Below are 21,077 nucleotides of genomic sequence, written 5' to 3'. Positions count from 1 at the left end.
TTTGACAGATGCATTCCCTATAACATTAGATAATGATTAATATTCCTAAAAAGAATTTACTGAATATTAAAAAAGATCGTTTTAGTCGTGCTCATATAACTAGCTTGCATAATCATTGCAGTTTGTGCTGGTTGGCCAAACCAGAGAACCAACTTCTACTTTTATTCTTTTAGAAAAGAGGTGGTTGGTAGACAATGTTTTGTACATTATTGAGGCATATGTAATGCCTCCCCCCGTGATGCAGCCGGGACACTCAAAAAATGCTCAAAAGAGAAAATCATCATGTTTTGGGTTGTTTTCAGAGGATAGGCAAATAGGATAAAAGCCTCTTGTGAGACTGGCTAGTGCCTAATTGGGTTGTTTACTGAATTATAGGAACTATGTTGCATTGAGGAATAATGGAATCATTTTTTGGCATCAAGTGTCAGCAGTGTTTAGAGGGCATTCATCCTGTTTCCTATTGAATGAATTGGCTGCACAATGGAGCCCTGGGAAGTATCAGGCATACTTTCAGTAGCTCACAGTTGCCCAAAGCCATGGCCACTGCTCACAGAAATGCATCGCCTTTGGTAAGTATCAAAGTGCTGTACAATAAAATGAGAAGATATATCTTTTTATGAATGTGAGGGATGAAGGGGACCTACAATGATAACAGATCTGGTGTGTTTTGGGGTGAAAGTGTCATGCAGGTGAAAAATCAAACAGACAACAAAACGATGGTCAAGAAAGGAAAAAGAGAGATCAGACCTTAAAAACACAATGTGAAGGGACACCTATCTCACCTGATTACCCACTGTCCTTAGAAAGAAAGAGAGAGACATGCCGAAGCATTGAACAGAAGAAAACATTTACTCATTAGAAGACTTCAGTATTAAATGTGCATGCCCCCAATTCAATGTTAAAATCACACACAACTTAAATACTCAGAATTCAAATTATTATGTTAAAGTAAAGGCACTGGAAGTAAAAAGGAATCTAAATAATGTGAAAGGCATGAGCGTCAGGAAGCAAAATGGATAAAACCCTTAGATTAAGTCTTACCATGGGCTTCTCTGTCTTGATGGACTTGACCTGCAGACATTCATCTTGTTTTGAGGTAGCATGGTTGTACTCCCTTTGGTCTGTATACCCACTCAGGGGCAGTTGCCCTGGCGACCGGCCCTGGTTGTTGGCCCCCGGCTCGCGGGGCTGGGGCGGAGGGCGTGGGTAATCTCCACGCTGTTTCTTGGTGACGTGCGCCTCCGGGCCGTGCACCGTCTTCACGTGCTTGCGTAAGGAGCTGGGGTCTGTGTAGCGTTTGGTGCAGCCTGGGATTTTACACACATACGGTTTCTAAAGATAAAGGGAGAAAAAAATGAGATGTGAGAAGCATGTTGAAGCAGCAAAGTGTGACCGAGAGTGTAACCGTCCTACATTTGTTTTTAGTACCTCATTTGAGTGTGTGCGATTCTGATGTTTTGCCCGATCTGAGGCGTTGGAAAAGGCCTTGTTGCAGCCTTCATGCTCACACACATATGGTTTCTCTCCAGTGTGGGAACGCAAGTGAGTCTTCAGGTTTTCCAGACGGGAGTAGGCCTTGGTACAGCCCTCAAACTGCAGGAAGAGGGTGTAGAGGAAGTTAACATTAGCAGGTTACATGTAAAAGAGCTTTTCATCTGCAAATAAAGTCAAGAGAGCAAACAGGAGTATCCCTACCGTGCACTTGTGTGGTTTTTCCCCAGTATGCCTGCGCATGTGGACCACCAGCATGTACTGTGCCTTGAAGGGCTTCTGCTCTCGAGAGCATTCCTCCCACCGACACACGAACTCCTTCTTTTCCCCATGGATGTGGTCATTGTTGATGTGCTAGAAAAGATGAGAGAACTTAAACCAGAGCAATCAAAGCATTATTATACGCCCCTGCTGTGTCTGTACATGAGAATGAAGTGAGGACTAAGTGCTATGTCATTTTGCCTTTAACTGATTTGTTGATCAGCTTGAGGGAATTTTTGCTCTGCAGAAAGGCGAATATAACAATGTATTTCCTGTTTTCCATTTCTTTGCATGTGGTTCTTTTAATTTCTTCCATCTCGTTTCTCTTAACTCTTTCCGTGCTCTCCAGCCACTCTCTTTTTCTCCCTCACTCTGTTGAAATCTGCACAAAGACGGGCAACGAAGTGAGTCTCGCCGTCCGATCTGAACAGGATTTTCAAATAAAACCCTGTCACTTCGCATCACATAGGGCCCTCGCCCCTCCATGACAAGTGCTGACAGTTGTGCTGCCGTGGCAAGTTCCGATCTTAGGCTTAGGAAGAAAGGGAGGTGGGAGGGAGGTGAGGAGATAGGGCGAGAAATCAAAAGTTCAGTCAAGGCATCTGAAATGCGAGGTCTTTAAAACTCCAGCCAAGCATTATATCTGGGAGCACCACCTTTCTCTTGCTCCAGCCCCTTTCTCTCTTCCTTTTTCTCCATCTCTCTTCTTCATTTCTCTCTAACTGTCTTGTAAAACGGGGTAAGTGGTGGATGTTAAAGAGGAATGAAGGAGGTGCAGAGAAAAAAAAAAATACACACAGACGTAGACCCTCTGGGGATGAAGTCAACATCTGGCCCTCTTTCATAGACAACACTGTGTGGTGGCCTCTGAAGTGCCTTTCCGAGAGCAATTTAAACCCAGCGAGACAGACACAATATCCTGACCAAAAGAAACCGGTATTATTACATTCCTGAGCGGCAGAGAAAAGTCTTTTTACCTTGGGGGTGAATGAAGAGAGCCGGATGGCCACAGGAGAGAAGGAAGGGAGATAAATAGAGACTTGACTTTGAATGCTCTGAAATGTCTGGGGAAAACATGCTTTCTTTGAGCACTTACTCACAAGATTGTTGAGCTATAAAATATGCAGGACCAAAGCAAATAAAGTATCCAGGGTCAGTTCCCCTCCAGGTGTGACACTGCTCTGACAATGGCAATCTTTGTTTCTTCCGAGTGCCCTGCCCACTGGCCAGGTCATGACCCCACATAGAACTATGACCATGACATTCACCAGAAAGCGTCCTACTTTTATTTTTTTTTTCAAGACATTTTGACCCCGAAGTCTCTTCTAACCACAAAACCGCTGCACTCTCTCCCAAGTAATACTAAAGGAGTAGTATCGACAAACGAGTCAGCGCAGTAACAGCAAAAGCAAAGAGTAAAACTGACACTAATATATCCGCAAAGGACCTCCATTATTCTCACTTGACATTTTTAATTTTAAAGTGACAAAACAAGACTAATTCAAGGGAAAATGATTGGGAACTGGATGACCACGGACGTTAGTCAAGTTTCCCCAAGATTGATCTCCTCCCCACCTCGGTCAGAGCCTCACAAAACCTGACTCGTCTTCTCTTTTTCTTCCTCTCTGTGAGGGAATCCCTGTGGCAAGCGATCGGTCTATTGCCAGCAGCATTCAATATCCCCTGGCTGAGAGTGATGGGAGCGTGCAAGTGCAAGTGCTGGATCACGCCAGCGGCTGGCACAACAGGAGTGCATGCACACACTCACACGCGCACAGATGGATACACACTCTCACCCTGTTTGTACAAATGAAGGAGGTCGTTGATGGATGTGATGCATGAGCCTCTGAGCTGACAGAGAGGGGGACAGACAGCACGGGGAGAGGGGCCGCCGAGAAACCTAATAGCATGATCTAATGGCAATTCTTATTGAATCAATAATCTCCATGCTGAGCAGACAGGCCCCGTTGGCCGGGTAAATCGACAAACAGGTGCTGATAGTGGCAGCACGGCAGGTTATTCATCTTCCCTCTGCCAGCTTATCGGCCAACAACTGTAAAAACGCCACCAAGATGGATTTAGGAGGGAGGCGCACGACAGAGAGCGCCGGCGACGTGGACACAGGGGACACTGAAGCCGTCTGTGACGTATGGGAGGTGCACACACATACACACAGATGCAGACACTGTTTTCTTGCTTGGGTGCATGGCAAAAATAGCCGTAAACATAAATAGCACTAAAACACAAACGGTTTTACACATGGATTGGTGTTTTTACGTTTTCTAAAAATTAAAAGCCTCTGATTTCAAATTATTTTCTGTCCCTCGATGCCAAAGCTCAAATCCACGCATCTCTACATGCATTACTGTAAAATGCAGAATCCTATTTTTTGTTGTTGTTGTTTGCTTGCTTTTGCTATTTCCCAGCATTTGCCCACTTCAGTATCCATCTCCATGTCTCCTTATCAAACTCTCTCTGGGACATAGCCTTCATGCATTAGAATGCAAGCGTGCATGAAAAGAGGGCCTGTTTACAAGGCAATTTCACTAAGCTGTGGGACCCGCAACACCGTTTAGCTTTATCAAACACCGCCTAATAAATCATATGCTCTTTTGTGATGTCAGTTGCTGAAGTGCTTTGTGTAAAGAGAGAGGGAAAAACAGCATGAAAAAGGCAAAGAAGGGATGGGAGGGAGGGAAGGAGGGAGTAAAAGGGGGAAAGATTGAGTGAGTGAGGGAAGGAGGGAGGATGAGAGTAAGTCAGTGAGTGAGCAGGGGGCAGGGAGCTAGAATTGGCATGTGTAATTCAGCACAGTCTTTTCATCTTAGAGTAAGATACTCTAGACAGATAAGGGACCTAATCCTTCTCCTGATCAAAAAAAATCTGCATTTTACCAATTAAAGGCCTGCGCCAGCAGCCAGAGAGGGGGGCTGCCTTCAGACTGCGCCAGCGTTTATCTCCCTGTAACACCGGGGAGGCACACAGCAGCCGCCTCAACAAGGCTGCACACAGGGAGAGCCAGCTCCCACTCTAAGAACAAGGACATCCCAACGCCACCTATTTAAACGACCTGGAACAGAATGGTAGACTGCGGTGGGTACAAAAGGGCCCCGATGAACTGTGAGAACACACACATACAGACCACCAACCCCCTGTCACACCCAAAACCCCGCATATTGTCGTCAGCATCCTCGAAGATCAGTCACTCGCAAGCTTACAATGACAGGACGGAACCGGAGTTCTCAAGTTCGCGAGCCAGAAAAGGTACGGCTGTTGAGGTGTGTAAGCACACGAGTTCACAGAAATTTCTTGTCGACAGCCAAGGAGTGTCCCTAGGATAAATGAACTTTAAATGGATCATCACAGAAAAGTCCATTTTTACAAAAAAATGTGGGGAAAAAAAAAAAAAAAATGCTACTTCATGTAGCAAATCTATGTGATGACAAAGCAGTCAGCTTTTATCCTTTTTGAAGGAATTTGAAATTTGATCACCTTTCATAACATCGGACTAGATTATTTTTGTCCCCCTATATCCAACGACTCTAAAACCTCTTTTTAACTTTAAAAAAAAAAAAAAATTCTTTGCCATGCAGAGGACAATACGGCTTGCAGTAATTTTGTCCTTATCCAACAGCAGTGAAAATGCATAGCTCCCTTGCACGTTTCTCCATGGTGAAGTATCGGTAATAGATCATTGAGAAAATAATATAAGATTGTTGAGCAGGGCCATATTTGGGAATTATGGGAGTGTGGGGTTGGCATCTCCGGCGACAAACCCAAGTGAAAAAAGCCCACTTCAGAAGAGAGACATTAAAGAAGCCACCAGGCCTTATCTTTAAGAGTATTCCCTCTGAGGGGAAAGAGGGGAGGGAGAGAAAATGAAAGAGAAAATGAGAGAGGGAGAGGTTTATGCCCAAAAATGGGGAAGCAAAAGAATGTGGAGCTGAGTGGAGAGGGAGATGGAGAGGTATAGAGTTGAAATGTAATAAATGAAATAAATACAGCAAACTAAAATTGACACCCGCCTCGCTTTTGCTGACTGGGTAGGCCAGATAAGTGAGCTAAATTGCATAGATCTGATGTTTATCTTATCGGCTTCACCGAGAGCGCTTAAACGCGCGTGATAAAGGAACGCCGTGGCATGTCATGGTGAGAGCATGTTTGAGAGTGTAAAAATATGCATCAAGAAGCGCGGCAGGAATGCTTTTGAACAAGGTGGAAAGCGATGAGGGTGGTGTGAAGGCTTAATTCTAAAATTAGGCCAACCGCAAAGGAAAGGAGATATTTGAATCAGTGCAGCCGTTACTTTTAATACTTCAGAAAGTCTTTTTTTCTATGACATAGACTCTCAACACAACAGACAAATTGTTTAAAGACTACTATTGCTGAATGTGAATCCATGTTTAAACTTTACACGCAAAAGCTCGTGGCAAAAATGGTTACAACCAAGGAGAAAGTGGCCTTTTTTCTCATCGCGTTTTTTCCCCCCAAAGCCATTTCGACAAGTACAGGGGGAAGGGACGCTCCATTGTTTGGTTATATGAAAATCCCCCCACCCCCAAACCCCTCCCAGTGTGAGAGGAGAGCCACTGTGGTCCAAATACTGTACTTATCCTATTACTGAGGGGGGTGGGGGTGCGGAGAGATAAGAGCATTTTCTCGTCCGCTCTGCTGAATTAGAGGGCAGGGATTCTGTAGGCGAAGACTTTTATTGGCATCTCTCTGCATATCTGCATGTGCATAGAAAATGAGAAATAAAATGCAATATCAGAAAGTCAAATGCTGGAATAAGAAAAAAAAAAAAAACAATTCCAAGACGGAAAAATGAAGAAGAAAAAAAAAAAAAAAAAAAAAAAGGATTTTGTTGGTGTCTACACAGCAACCTGATAGTAAGTGCAGCTTGTCAAGGTTAGAATAGTATATGTGGAGGAATGAGAGGACATTGCTTTGTTCGGATGGCCACCTGGTGTGATTACAGTAGGGGGAGGACGTGCGCGGGCTTTTCCTCTACTAAGAAGCCTTCCTCCCCTTCCTCTCCCACCACCTCAACTCATCCCGCCCCCTGAAACAGGGGCAAGAAGTTGTCAAGATCCTCAACCTTTGAGCCGAGCCCTTCAAACACGGGAGGCAGCCCATTCCGCGCTGAGGATATCAATTATAGATAGGGGTTACCACCGCGGCTGAGGATTGCAATGTCAAGACGGCAAATAGACAGCTGTGGAGAGTTGAGGATCTTTCTATCAGATGCGTGGCGATGTGTGTTTCACGTGCATGTGTGTGTGTGCGTGCGAGCGCATGTGTGCGCTCCAGCAGCCCCTCTTCACAGCATCATATTGGTGCATTTTCACCATCTGTCCAACTTCAGGCTGCTTTCTCAACCGGCTGACGGGTGAGCGGTTTACAGGCCGCGAGACAGCAGCAGAGCTAATAGCATCAGTGTAAGTAGCCATAGTGGGGGTCATACGACTATAATGTCATTAATATTTAGCCTAACTGTTAACCCTCAGGCGCAATATGATGAGAGCCATCCATCTCCCGGGCTGTGTGAGAGTTCTGATAACAGACAGGAAGGGGGCCGGTCCAGTCTAGTCCACAAAGCTCACATCCTGACTCTGGGAGGCTTAACCCACCAAATCAGTTAGCACCGTTCAGCTGTGAGATGTGCTCTCCAGCTTTTGAGCCCATTACCACCGTCCCTGGATCCAATCAGGAATCCGGTGCCAGTATCAGTCAGTGCCTGCAGTTCTAACTCCACTTGTAGGCTGCTGCCGCACAAGCACGCAGGCAGGGGCTGTGGCCTGATAGGAGGCATTGTCCGGAATAGTGCAGCTGCTGTTGATGTTGCTGGGATGTTGCTACTGTGAAAAACTCTCACGGCACAGAAACCAAAACACATTGTAGTTTTGGTGTGTGTTTTCTGAGCTGCAAGGGGGAGAACTTTTTACAGCCATTTTACAGTTGTAAACACGCTGTTGTGTCCCCCTGTTACCCTACAAAAAAAACCTCTGGCCCTGGAGAACAAGTGGGTTCAGGTGTGAACACAATCACAGCTAAAGATTGTGCTAAAAAGCAGAGAGCAAGCCCTCGACCCAACTCAGTGAAATGGTTTGCTGTTTTTGGCCCTTTTACTAAATAGTTTAAATTGTTCAAAATTATCCTGTGCACAAATTACTGACATACCATTACAGGATATTTCTGGATATTTAAATTTGTCAGCTGCCATTTGGAGCTGTCAGTGTGCAGAAAGGCCTGGTGCAGCTTTACATGGACAATCAAATGTTCTCTGCTGAAGCTGAAGTTTAGAAAAAGAAGCTCGTGCCACTGCTTTTTTTAAACGTGACTGTATATTTGTGTGTGTGTGTGTGTGTGTGTGTGTGTGTGTGTGTGTGTGTGTGTGTGTGTGTGTGTGTGTGCGTTACTCACTTGTACTAGCTGCTCCTGCGTGTCAAACTCGCGGCAACAGTTCTCCCAGTGGCAGTTTGTCTCATAAACCACCTCTGGCTCCTGCTTGCTCTCATCCTTGTCTCCCTCCTCCTTCACCATGGTCATGCCATCAGGATGGTCCTGAAAAAGTGAAAAAGTCCCAGTTCAGCATGCAATACTCCGAGCAAAGAAATGTAATGAAAATAATGACAAATAAAAACCAAGCTAAAGGAACTGTCTCTCCTCTCCCTAACATCAGTCCATTCAAATATTCACTAGAAGTATTTTTTTTTTTTTCCCGCTCTGCTGGTTTACATGAGAGACACAGCCAAAAATGATTTGGTTACACGTCTCAGCCCCGGTGCCCCTGTGACTCTGGCTTTGTTTGGCTGTCTGGGAGAAAAGTGTGGAGAGCGGAAATGTAGTGCTGAAAGCCCCGCTCTGTATTTGGGGGGTTGTTATACGACAGGACTGGGGCCAGTATTTGAGGAATCTAACCCCCTCTTCCTGCTGTAGGTTGCTCTATTAGCCCAAACATATTTCACTGTCACAGTTAGGTGGCTGAGTGGAGCAGAGAGCTGGTGGGGGCTAATACGGGAGAGCCTGCAGCTTCCACCGCACACCTCAGGCTGTATCTCCCTCTGAATATCGGCTCTAATAGGGTTTGTCCTTCACATGCAAACACTTACTGTTATCACATTTCTCTTTAATATTTCCAGCCACTTAAAATGAAAAAAAAAAAAAACAAACAAAAAAAAAAAAAAAACAATTTCCTTCTGGTGTCCCAAAGATCAATGGATAGTTTCGCTTCGGAAACTGAAACTGATAAGAGCAGCACCAAAAAACAGCAAAATGTGGGTAAATAAATACAGACTATGGCTGGTAAGCTTGTCTATTGTTGCTGCCATTTTGGCAAGAAACCGGCTGTTTTATAGGCTTCTTATTCCAGGGAAAAAAATCTAAAAATTAAAACAGGCTGCTGAATTCTGCGGTTACCCACCAGTGTGCAGTATGGCATTTTTTGCCAGAATGAGAATAGCTTTGACAGATAGCAGAAGAACGCCGACGGAGTCAGAGACTGAAAATACATTTTGATTCTGTTAATAGATGCATACAATCCTCACCTGTACACTCACTGCGCCTGGGCTGGGCAGCTCTTCCTCCGGTTTCATTTTGGAGCGTTTGTGGTGCATCGGGTCTCCTGTGCTGCTCACAGCAGATTCACTCGTTGGTTTGGTCTGTGGAAACAGAAAATATTTGACAACTTACAACTTAGATTTCATCATTTTGAGCCTCTAATGGCATGGTGTTGACTATACATATATAATTAATTTGTTTAATTTCCTGATATTTCTTGTTTTATCCTTTATAGTATTATTAAAAATGCATGAACCTTATAAGTCAATCGATCAGTACCTTAATCAACCAGAAAAAACAACTGTGGTTGAACTGTAATGATTCTGTATCCTCAGTCCCAGGCAAGAGCCTTAACTATGCTAATGAAAAACTATGCAATTTCATGTATCCTATTAGCTACCCTAATCATTGCAATTAAAACAAACTCATGAACCAATTCAAGGAACCATTCTCCTAACCAATGGATGACCTGACACTGGCCCTGGTTTAAATTCGCCCTTGGAGGAATTCTTGTTACATACCAAGCTCGCCATATAATAAACAAATTAACAAATAGATTTTAAAGTTGTGGAAAGGGAAAAAAGTTTATTTTTCTTTGTTTTTCCGTTGTTCCTGAAAAATAATCGTTTTTCACAGGACACTTGGAGTTGCAGCAGTCCTGTCAGTCTCTGCAACATGTAGCACATTTGCCCGTACTATCTTTGCTGAAAGACACGCGATTCAGCTGTGGCCCCAGAGCAATATTCTGTTTATTCAGACGGAGTAGAAGGCAATTTCGGTGTGCCCAATTTGAATGACGCTTCATTCGCGATATTACAAAATTCAAGCGATGGGAAACAGCAGGGAAGACTGGTAATGAAGACTGAATATTTACTTCAAATGTGGGCCCGCACATACAGTCAGTGTTGAGGAAGGAGAGAAAAAGCCCCTTCGGATCCATCCATCCCTGTCAATATTCCCTCTCTCTATCCTTGTTCCCTCTCTAGTGATTAATGGAGTCAGCAGTGGGATTCTATGCTAACAAGCCCCTTGTTGTTTGCTGCAGGCACGTTCTGGGGCATGCTCGGCAGTACAAAAACAAGAGACAACATAAGTAGGAGGAAACTCCCAAGAGAAGAGCACGTAGAGGGGGTGTCTTGCCTGTACCATGTTAGCTTGCTACATTTCACCAAGATGTGGCTGGCATGCGACGCCGCTATCTATTACCCGCGATGATGAATCGCACAGGCGCCTGCCGATGATCTCACCTGAGAGGAGTCGTTGGAGACGGCTGAGCGCTCGCTGGCGCTGAGCCCAGAAGGGGGGATACCAGGTACAGGCCTCTGGGTGGCAAATGCCGGCGTTGGGTGGATGAGGGGTGGGCTGTGCCCGAAGGCAGAGCCAACGATGCCCGGTTGACGGCCAATCAGCTGCTGGTGCACGTGCAAAGCCACTGGCGTTGGAGGGTAGGCAAAGCTTAACGCTGGGCTGGAGAGAGCAGAAAAAAGGAAATGCAAACTAGTTACACGGGATAAAATTATCATAAAACTAAATTACATCTTCACTAAAACATCAGTTGCAAAGGCAGTGAGGCAAAAAAGGGGAAAGAATAAATAAAAGTGAGTAAATGGATTGTTCTGGATAGCTCCTCATCCCTGAGGACAATCTGACAGGAGATGTTGTGGTAATGCTGGAACCACCGGGCTGCCGGCAAATCCCTGCCAATGAATGTTCAGCTTGTTAACGCAGTGAATTATCATGTGGTCTGTGTAAGGCAGTATGTCATTCTTCCACTGGGCAAATGATACAGATGATAAACAATCTGGAATGTGTCCTATAGCCTTGTAAATAAAGCAGAATGATGTTCCTGTTCAAGCGACACCGTTGTTTCCCCAGTTTATTTACCTTCATCCTGAGCTAACGTTGCTGATCCTAAATATCCCAGAAGCCACTGAACCTCCTCTGGGCTCCGTGTAACCACAGGTGAACCACCAGATAAACACAGATCTGTGTGGCTCGACAGCAGCGGCCTCCATTCATCCTGAGCTCTGACGCTTTCGGTCTCGCTGCGACCCATATGTCTGCTGATCTTATTACAAGCCGAGTGGAAATCAATGGGCCGAGACACATTTGGGGGCCCATCCGCTTGTCATATCACTCATCAGTCTGTTGGCTCTAGCTATTTGGGTCCTGTCACCTGGACAGTGGCTGAGCAAGCAGCGTGATTGATCAGGTTCTTCTTACAGATCGCTGATCAATGGCTGTGGGTGGGGCGATGGATCTTTTCTTTTCCGCTCCCTCTTCTTTTCTTTCTGCTTCCCTTTGCTCGCCCCGGGTCCTAGGGCATGATGTATGTGACGTTTCCATGAAGGGGTACCGGATGACTGACACGAGCCGCCGGGGAGGCAGGCTGACTTGCTGGCTGGGAGATCGTCACCCACACGGGGGTTTGACATGGACAATACACACACATACACATATTCGCCCCACCACACACTTTCTTTTACCCTTTGCTACAGAATGCAAAGTAACTACAGTATTATATAATTACTGTGGTGTCATCCTGAGGGAGACACATGGGTTTTTCACTAGTGTGCTTTCTGAAAAATACCAATCAATGGTATTAGAAAATCATTTATAACATCATTCCCCACAGGGAGATCCTGCTGTTGGATGTATTATTGGCACATGTGAGTCCCTGAATGACCACCTTGATGGCAGTAGAGTCAATCAAAGCTCCTGAAAGACATCCGGGCATGATAATAGTTTTTTTTTTTATTTTACTTTAAAGGGGTCATCCAGCAATTTTAGTTTGCATTCCTATTAAAATTGGGATACTCAGAAGAGGCAGATCTAGTTTGTAACGCAGGCTTTTCTAAAGCCTGAAACGTTAAGTATCGCGGCCAAGCCAAGACAATCCTAATGACATCACTATGACAACTTCAGAGTTATCTTTTCCAAACTTTGGACAGCTCACTCCTGAGCCACAGAAGACATTATACAAATGGTTTCGTGGGCTGAGAGGTACTTTCCGTGATGAAGTTAACTGAACTTCATGGGTAAAAATGTGAGTGCCCCTTTAAAAGGAAATAAACTATAATATTTACATAAAAATAAAGGGGTAACAAATGGCTTAAATGCATTGGAAAAATTTTATACCCAGAGAAGCAAATTCTCCTGTTGTAAAACTAAATCATTTACTTTATGATTGGCATGAACATTGAAATGCTTTGAAGTCAGTTGCATGTAATGCACTGAATGAAACTGGTTAGTTGATGTAGAACAAGCTTGTCTAAATGGACAAGATCACACAGTATATATATTTTTTCGAGGCAAGAAAATTTTCTAAAGAATGTGCTACCTGATGGCTCCAGCAGAGAGGTGACCGTAGGAGCCGCTGGTGGAGGAGCTGGATCGCGAGTTGTTGAGCATGGTGACGAGAGAGTTGGGTGAGTTGCGAATCATGGTCTGCAGGTCAAAGCTGTGCTCAGAGAGGGGCGAGATGGGCAGGGGGCGCTTCCTGCTGGGCCGTGATGGCAGCCTTGGGCTCGGGAAGCGAGAGCCTACAGGATGAGGAAGGAGGACGAGATTTTTTAGAGTGACTGCCAAGTGGCTGCTGTGGAAGCGAAAGGTTAAAATTTCCTGTGAAACTGAAAATTAACCCTTATCTGCTCCCTCATTCCATGTTTTTTTGGAGACGTGTAGCAGCTAAAATCCCACAAATGAGTTACAGATCAAAAAAGAGCATTTGCTGGTTCCTACATGATTTTCTGTTTGACTTCATCCAAACTCTAACCTAATCTAACCCTAACAGATGACATTTTTGTCAATCATTAGACAAAAGGCTCATCTGAATGAGTGTTCGGCTGTCACTTGATGCACTGCTTGCATTTCATCCATGAGAAAACATGCCTTTTATTTTGGAGAAATGCTCTGACTGTGTATGGTAATATTTAATCAAGTCCAATTTGACTCGTTATTCAAATGCAATCAGTGTTGACTGGAAATACTCAAAAAGGGTTTGAAAAGGTAAAAGGCGGAAACAGCACAACCATTCTCTTTGCACATACAATGAGCCATGGGTAGAGATTAAAACATGACTTTTGTTGTCTTTTCACATGGAGATGTCACAAAGAAGACAGGGAAAAACAGACAGAGCGAGATGGAAGGAGGGGAAAAAAGCGCTGAGGGGATGTCGCGCTTTGTGCATGAACTGACACAATGACTTTGTGACTCAAGACTTGGAAATAAAACATTTTGAGTTATTTTATAAAGGCAAACAAAACCAGCTTACGCAGCCCCGATAACCCCCCCATATTTACGTCCCCCACAATCCATCCATCTCCCAAACGTAAATGCTCCATCTCTCGTTTGACACATCCAACGATTACAGAACGCTCCATTCACATGGTAATCATAGTGTGTGGAGGTGAATGTGTGTGTGCGTGGAGGCTTTCTGTGGTGGCAGTGGTGGTGTTCTGGCATACGTAGGCCTGAGTTTCAACTACAACATGAAGCTGTATGGGGAGCAATACCCTCTTTACATTGCCAATGTATGGAAAATCTGTCCTTTTTATGTCTTAGGGAAGGGGTTGTTGGGGAGGTGGGCATACTTATACACTTACAAATCCCTGAGCGCACACAATCACTAAATACAACGTAGTTAGTCATGTGAGGGTCCTCGACGTGTGATCCTTCACTATTTCAGTCAGCTCAAATCACATATTTAATATATTTATCCTCCTGGTTTAGACAAATCCAACTTTCTACGTTCAAAATTTGACACACATGACATTTTTTAAACAAGCCAAACCCACATAAGTGTGAGAGACGGCCTCCACTTGCGGGGAATTACGAGAGGGGGGTATCGCTGAGGAGCAGGGCCAGCGTCCCACTACGGCGAAGACTCATGGGAGCGGTGTTTATTAATGCACAGGCCGAATGATAAATCGGCTAACTGGGGAGACAGAGAGAGGAGTGTCCTGGATCGTAGCAGGACTGTCCCTCTAATTTCCGCTTGATTTATGGACGCACTGGCTGGTTACCCGTCGCGTCATTAATTCTCATGGCCAGGGAGGGTTCCAACAGGCCGGACTGACAGTGCTGGCCATAAAAGCTGGGTCCAAAACTGGGGTTGAACCGTCGCTCACACACCTGGGGGCCACCTGAGAGGGAGGTTATCGCAGGGGAGGGCTGTATACTATCAGACTGCCCAGAATTTTTTCTTTCAGTTTTTTTTTGGTTTTTTTTTTAAACATGTAACTTGATTTCGGAAATGTAAAGACACTAAAATAAACTCTTATTCTGGACATTAAAAAATGGCTATAATCCTATTTCTCAAGTGTAATTAGAAATTCCTTTTAATGTAAAGGTCATGTCTTTCTGAACAGATACTATTATTGCTAAAAAAAATACAGTGCGGGAAGTATATTTTAGTTTAGTTTATTAATGTACCGTATTTGTCAGCCATTATAACTTCTACTATAAAGACATATTTTATATTACTAACTGTGTTTTACCACGCTGTCGTTCATTATCTGTGTAAATAACATCCTCCACTTATGGGTGCCCGCAAGAGTCACAGTTGTTTAATACATTAACTGCTTACCACAGCATTATAATGTTTTATTATCCATTTATTAAATGCTTTGGACTGCTTATAAATGCTAAATAGAGGGACCAAAAGTAACCAAGTACCTTATAATTAATAACTAAAATGAATCAAGTCATATAAAACATTTCCAGTGTTTGAAACGCTTATACATTACTATAAGTAAACCTGTGAATAAGAAAAACAACTTAATATCAGTAGAAAAAAAATAGCAAGGAGATTAAAATTATCTAATAAAGACCACAATAAAGACTTTAGTGATCTATGAGAGCTATGGCACTAATTAGGCAGTAAGAACATAGACAATAGCCCATTAAAGCACAAATAGGCAGGACAGGCCCATTGTTTCATTAGCACAGCTCTCTCTGAAGGTAATTAACACTGATGTGAAGTAGACTAAAATAGCCACAGTAACATAGTAGCCCAGATTATCAGTGAAAGCCTCTTGATAGACTCTGCTCTTTGTATGTTTTTTTTTTTTTTCTGAAATCCGACAAAGCTTTAAAGTGTTAATTTTTCCAGGCTTTGGAACACACATTGTTGAAACATTATGAGTTATTACCAGCAATGATCACAAGCGATTTTTAAGTGAGGAGCACCGCATCTCCACTTAAATTTGGCCCTAATTGTTTTTGTTTCAGTCTATTAATCTTAAAAAGTGACACAGAAGAAAGGATTTCTCCAGTGATGAATGGTGGGACATTCCAATTCCCACTTAATAGCAATTAATTTTCTGATACCCGCACAAGTTTGGCTAGTTTTAATTAGTTTGTTCTGAGGAATAGGGGGAACTTCACCCCGGATTTCCATGAAAGCGGCATCTGCCTGACTAAATACATTCTCATCAAAGGGAGCGGGGTGAGGCTGTCCGACCTTTCTAAGATTCAGTGTGCATTTAATTTCCTATTTACACTTTAAAATAACTCATTAGCATAAGTCCACTGCACACAGTCCTGAGCCCAACATTTTGAGACAATAGCTAATTTAAATCATGTCAACGTAAAGTTGCAGGTGGTTGAGTTGTAGCTTCATCTATATATAGTACAAGATACGTGGAATTCCAAATGGGGGGCCACCCAGGCTATAATGTGGAGGGGTGCACTCGTAATACTTTAAGGTGCAGTAACAGTAAGCATGGATGTGGTAGGTGTCTTTTCACCTGCGGGGCTAAAACTGTTACTGCTACTAATAATTACCACACCTTTCAATGTGTAGTTAGGACCTGACACAGACTGAAATGTTGTCGTTTTAATGCTACTGAAACAACACTTATATGTAACCTATTATATGTAACCTTGATGTGTAAAAAAAAAATTCACTTTTCAAGCATATGTAGCTTGTTTGATCTGCAAATCCATGCTTAATGAAAGAGATAAAAGCATTCACCAAATGCATATCATCATGGTCCACTAAAAACCATGTATCTCCAAATCTGGTGCTTTCGAATTTTTCAGAAAGATGAGGGATTCAACTTTCCGTTATTGGTTTAGAAATTTCCCATACTTCTTAAGATAAATAAGCCATTTAAAAACCTATTGGATTATTTGAAAAATGCATTGTCGCTAAACTGCAAACAGGGCTGTTTTCATAAGCTCATGAAAACCTGATGTTTGCATCTTCTTTGCAAGTGCTGAAAACTCCCATGGCCAATGAACCCGTCACAGAATAAGGACTTCTGACTGTGAATCAGTTTTGGACCTCATGTCATACTATATGATATACTTAGGAGAACCCAAGTAGTGTGATCCTGGATCAGCACTGTAGCTGACTCCTGGGAGGCTTAAAAATAGGCTCATGTGGGTGTGTGTCCAGGTACTGACTGGTGTGTTGGATCAGTGCAGACTTACTGTCCATTGCCTGCAGGTATTCCATGTGCAGGGCACTGGCGCTACTGGCGCCGGCCGTGGAAGCCACAGTAGGGAGCAGGTCGGTCGTGTACGGGCTACGGTGGCCCGCCAGCAGAGCCATCTGGTGGTAGTACTCAGCGGTGGTCAGACCTGTATGAGGGGCTGGAGAAGGGGGAAGATTCGGGTCAGCAGAGAGGAAACAAGGTAACCAAAAAGTGAAGGTGACAGATTAGGAGACGCAGGAGTATGCATGGCAAGGAAATGTTAAGAAATGGCGGACAGAGGGGAGGTGTTTGAAGAAACGGGAAGGAGAGAGGGTAAAGAAACAACAGAGGAGGGTAGTGAAAAAAACCTGACAGGGAGAGCACCTGTACGGCATTGTAAACCTGCATTCATTTACATTAGATGATAATCAGCTCAGCAGAACAGTAATGAGCACATTAGCAACACCATCAAGTTAAGCAAAACAGCTGCACAGGGAGCATCACCTGAAGTGGAGAACCTCACTGGGGATTACCGAGCGCTTGCTCGGAGATTACAGTGAGTGTGCATTAGTGTTTGATTGATGCATTCATGCCGAGCACAGCATAACTGATCATCTTACAATACAATTCTTAAACAGGCTTTTCTCTTCCTCTTACTGTTCCTTGATCACTTGGAGTGAATGTTCGTGTGTGTGTGTGTGTGTGTGTGTGTGTGTGTGTGTGTGTGTGTGTGTGTGTGTGTGTGTGTGTGTGTGTGTGTGTGTGTGTGTGTGTGTGTGTGTGTGTGTGTGTGTGTGTGTGGTAAGAGTATGTGGGCTGACACATCGTTTGCCAGAGATGGTTCTTGTGTGTTGTACACATCGGGGCTGCAGTCTGCAGATATGCAACCTGCTCCTCGACTCTGCTCCTTTAAACTCTATAGGAAAACAAAAGGCCTAAATCTGCCCAGATACATCTGCATATATAAAGATACAGCAAACCATTCTGCCTCCACTTCATTTCTTTCTCTTCCTCAAAATGCCTCTCTTTTCCAAGTCATTCCCTTAGTTATAGAGTGCTGTAAGTCCTTGAACCGTAGCCTAAAAATAAACATCTGGCGGTGGGCTTCCTTATGCAAATATTCTAAGAAAGAGAGAGGAAGAAGACTAACACTGTGGTTTTGGATGCAAATATGGAATCGGTTCAGACCCACAGAGTGCAGCAGTTCTTTTTTTCCCCCCAATTGAAGAAATAAAGAGAAAATAAATAAGGAAACACTGTATGAGGAGATTTCCTCTTAAGGCTGGCCTGTATGCCTGCAATATGCGTCCATGATTGGTTCAATGGATGTAAGAAAAAAATTCTAAATTAATTCGATCTGGGTATTATGTCTTCACTGGAAGGAGGGAGTTTCTTAATTGTCTCTTCTGTTCCGCCTTAGCTTTGCTTTTGCATTCAACCATAATGTGGCCCATTGAGTATCCACGCACAGAAAAAGGCTTTGCGGAATTTCTAAATCAGAAATGCTGGCATCCCAGTGCGATCCTGGGGGCAAAAAGGGGGAGTGGGGGAAGGCTGTCAGTGTGGTACTCGACGTAAAGGAGGCAGAGACGTGCCTCGGGACTTGGTGAGCCACCAGGTGCTCCTTAAGCACAACAATAAGATCAGGGGCAAACCTACCTCTGAACCTCATCTCGCATAAAAGAGAGAAATATCGTGAGGGAGGAGCAAAAGAATAAAAAAAAAAATGTGAAAGCAAATGTGTGGCAGCGAGAGGGTGGCACTAAATCCCACCCACTTTAAATCTCCATTAGATTCTGTTAATTAATTCATCATTATTCAAATGTACTTTTTGGTAGAAAAAAAATCTTTGCATATGGAAGAAGGAGGCTCCCTGTAAGCGTGGTGATATACTAACAACACAAAAGCTGATGGGTTAATTAATCAATGGATTGATTAAAGGAGTAATTAGGTGCCTCATTCACAATTCACAGCATTAAGAACTGAAAGGGGCTCATGTGGTAGGTTGGAGAAGCTATTTTGATTTAGAGCAAGCTGAGACTGGTGCACATTATGTTGTGGTAATGGAAAATTGGAGGGTGAGAGTTTCAGCTTGAGTATATACTTCCTCTTTCGCGAAGAGCAAATGCTGGAAAGGGCAGGAGAGGGGCTGAGTGAGGCTGCGAGCAAAGACTCTTGGTCTTCACTTAGACACAGCTTTCAGCAGACCTGGATGAGATGCAATCGAGCGCGCTGGTGCAAAGGAAATGCTCCTGCTATCTGTGCCGTGTCAGAAAATGCACTTCAAGAGGAGGTGGGGAGCTAAAGTGGGTCTCTGCAGCTTAAGCGCCAAACTGTTGATGGGTGAGGACATGGGGGCCATAACAGGACATCCGGCCATTTCAAAAGCTTTATGATGGATGTAGATTTTTGGCAAATAAGCTCTTTGATCAGCCAACTCTTTATGGCATCATAATTTGTAGAAGTTTTGCTTGTGTTATGTTGTTTAATTACTTTCCTGTACTGTTAAGAAACATAGAAAACACTAAATGCTATTTTTCAGTGTGGATTAATCTGTAGATTATGTTGGTGATTAACTGATTACTGATTAGTTTAGAAAATGTCAGAAAATTATATTTAAAAAAATGCCTATTACAATTTCCCAGAGCCCAAGGTGATATTCTCAGATTCCTTGTTTTGTCAAACCAAAAGCCCAAAGAGATTCGATTTACAAAACTTAAAAAAAAAAAAACAGTAAATCTTCACCTTTGAGAATCTAGAAGCAGCAATTTTCTGATATTTTTGCTTAATATGTGACTTAATTAGTCATTATTATTATCAAAAATAAAACGATTTTGTGAGTTTTCCTGTATCCGTATTTTTTTATATAATTTAACTGGTTCGGGTGTCGACTTTAATTGAGTCCCCAGTCCAAATCCATCTTGAGATGCCAGGAAACAAATGTTCCCCGTAGGACACCGCAACAACCACCCTCCCGCCGCCAAACCCTGAACTCGAATCCAACCCTCCCCTCAGTGTGTGCAAAGTAACTGTACGTGACCCCGCCGCTCACTGATGCATCCTCCAGAGGTCTCTGACATGACTCACAGATCAAAAGGATTAGCCTCTCTCCGACCTGCACCCCCACCCACACGGATCGCGGCGCACTCATAATACTCCCATCCACCCGTTCCCTCACTCAGATAACATCTCACCAACCCCTGGGTCTTAATAGAGATGGATATAGTTGCCTTTCACCTGACCTGCTCTGATCTCAAACAGGAAATAAACTGATACAGAGAATTGAGATTCCTCCTAATAGCTATTGAACCTCACTAATCAATTCCAACAATTATTTTTAAGTGTCTACTAAGGCTTTATCGGCCATTTCTGCTCTGCTGAATTTGTGTGCAGATGTGCACGTGTGCCATGAGTGTGTATATGCGTCATGCTATGTGCGACGGTGTATGTTTCACTTCACCATCTGCAGGGCTGAGGCCCCGGGTGGCTGACAGAACGGAGATGGAGGGGCTGCTGTGGAGTGAGCGGATGTAGTCCATGTATGGGTTAATGTAGGGGTGCGGAGGGTGAAAGGGCGACTCGGCCCCCACGGAGGGGTTCCGCTGGGGCGAGATCCGGATGAGGGAAATGTCGGAGAAAGCCGGACTGCCCGCCAGCGCAGGAGGCCTGCAGAGACACACGGGGAACAAAATACAGAAAAAAGTGAGTGCGTATCTTAAATGTGTAACAAACTCCCTCGCAATCCCACACATTTCCTGAGGAAAATGCGTGTGATTGCTGTAAACACTGATGCTGATTGGATTGATTTTTGTTTGATAACCACATGAAAACTAATTTGCAGTTTTAAAATACGAAAGAAGTTTGATTTGACATTTTCTGCCATATACCCCCATTGTTAACAATGCTCCAAAAAGCAGAATGCTTAAAACATTATAAGAGCTATTAAGAAGTTAAACCATGATATAAATCTTCTGAAGGAGCTTAACTTTTTTTAAGTCTGCTCACAGCAGTCAGACTAATTAATTCACCACATGTCGTACAGTTGTATCTTTTGATTCAACTGAGCTCTTACTGTATTCACTTGAATGGGAAAGAGGTCTCAGAAATTTGGACCCCACTGTAAATAATTCAGTTGTCTCCACAGATTTAACAGGGACATCATGCCCATTTCATTATGCCGGATGGGCTCAGAACATCCAGAATTTACTACCATGGGTGGACTGGCAGTGGCAAGGCCAGACAAATGGACTGTGACACTATCTCTCTCCCTCCATCTGCAAGGCGGAGAGGAGAGAGCTGCATTCCAACTGTTCCCTACGCAGACATTTCCTCAGATCAAAGGCA

The 21,077-nt window shown here is 43.8% G+C and overlaps 1 protein-coding gene across 1 annotated transcript in view; it reads right to left on the bottom strand.

Annotated features, from left to right (window-relative positions):
- gli3 (GLI family zinc finger 3) overlaps positions 1 to 21,077 on the bottom strand; it is a 95,693-nt gene that overhangs the window by 4,918 nt on the left and 69,698 nt on the right. Inside the window, exons 5-13 of the mRNA XM_040127610.1 lie at positions 20,194 to 20,399; positions 16,750 to 16,911; positions 12,653 to 12,854; positions 10,560 to 10,779; positions 9,300 to 9,413; positions 8,176 to 8,316; positions 1,696 to 1,845; positions 1,429 to 1,593; positions 1,042 to 1,332 (exon numbers count right to left, since the gene is read on the bottom strand). Of these exons, the coding sequence (XP_039983544.1) occupies positions 1,042 to 1,332; positions 1,429 to 1,593; positions 1,696 to 1,845; positions 8,176 to 8,316; positions 9,300 to 9,413; positions 10,560 to 10,779; positions 12,653 to 12,854; positions 16,750 to 16,911; positions 20,194 to 20,399 (1,651 nt within the window). The remainder of the gene's footprint in view (positions 1 to 1,041; positions 1,333 to 1,428; positions 1,594 to 1,695; positions 1,846 to 8,175; positions 8,317 to 9,299; positions 9,414 to 10,559; positions 10,780 to 12,652; positions 12,855 to 16,749; positions 16,912 to 20,193; positions 20,400 to 21,077) is intronic.

Source organism: Xiphias gladius, chromosome 5 (assembly GCF_016859285.1).
Source record: "Xiphias gladius isolate SHS-SW01 ecotype Sanya breed wild chromosome 5, ASM1685928v1, whole genome shotgun sequence".
NCBI classification, from domain to species: Eukaryota; Metazoa; Chordata; class Actinopteri; order Istiophoriformes; family Xiphiidae; genus Xiphias; species Xiphias gladius.
This window is presented reverse-complemented; position numbering and strand designations above follow the sequence as displayed.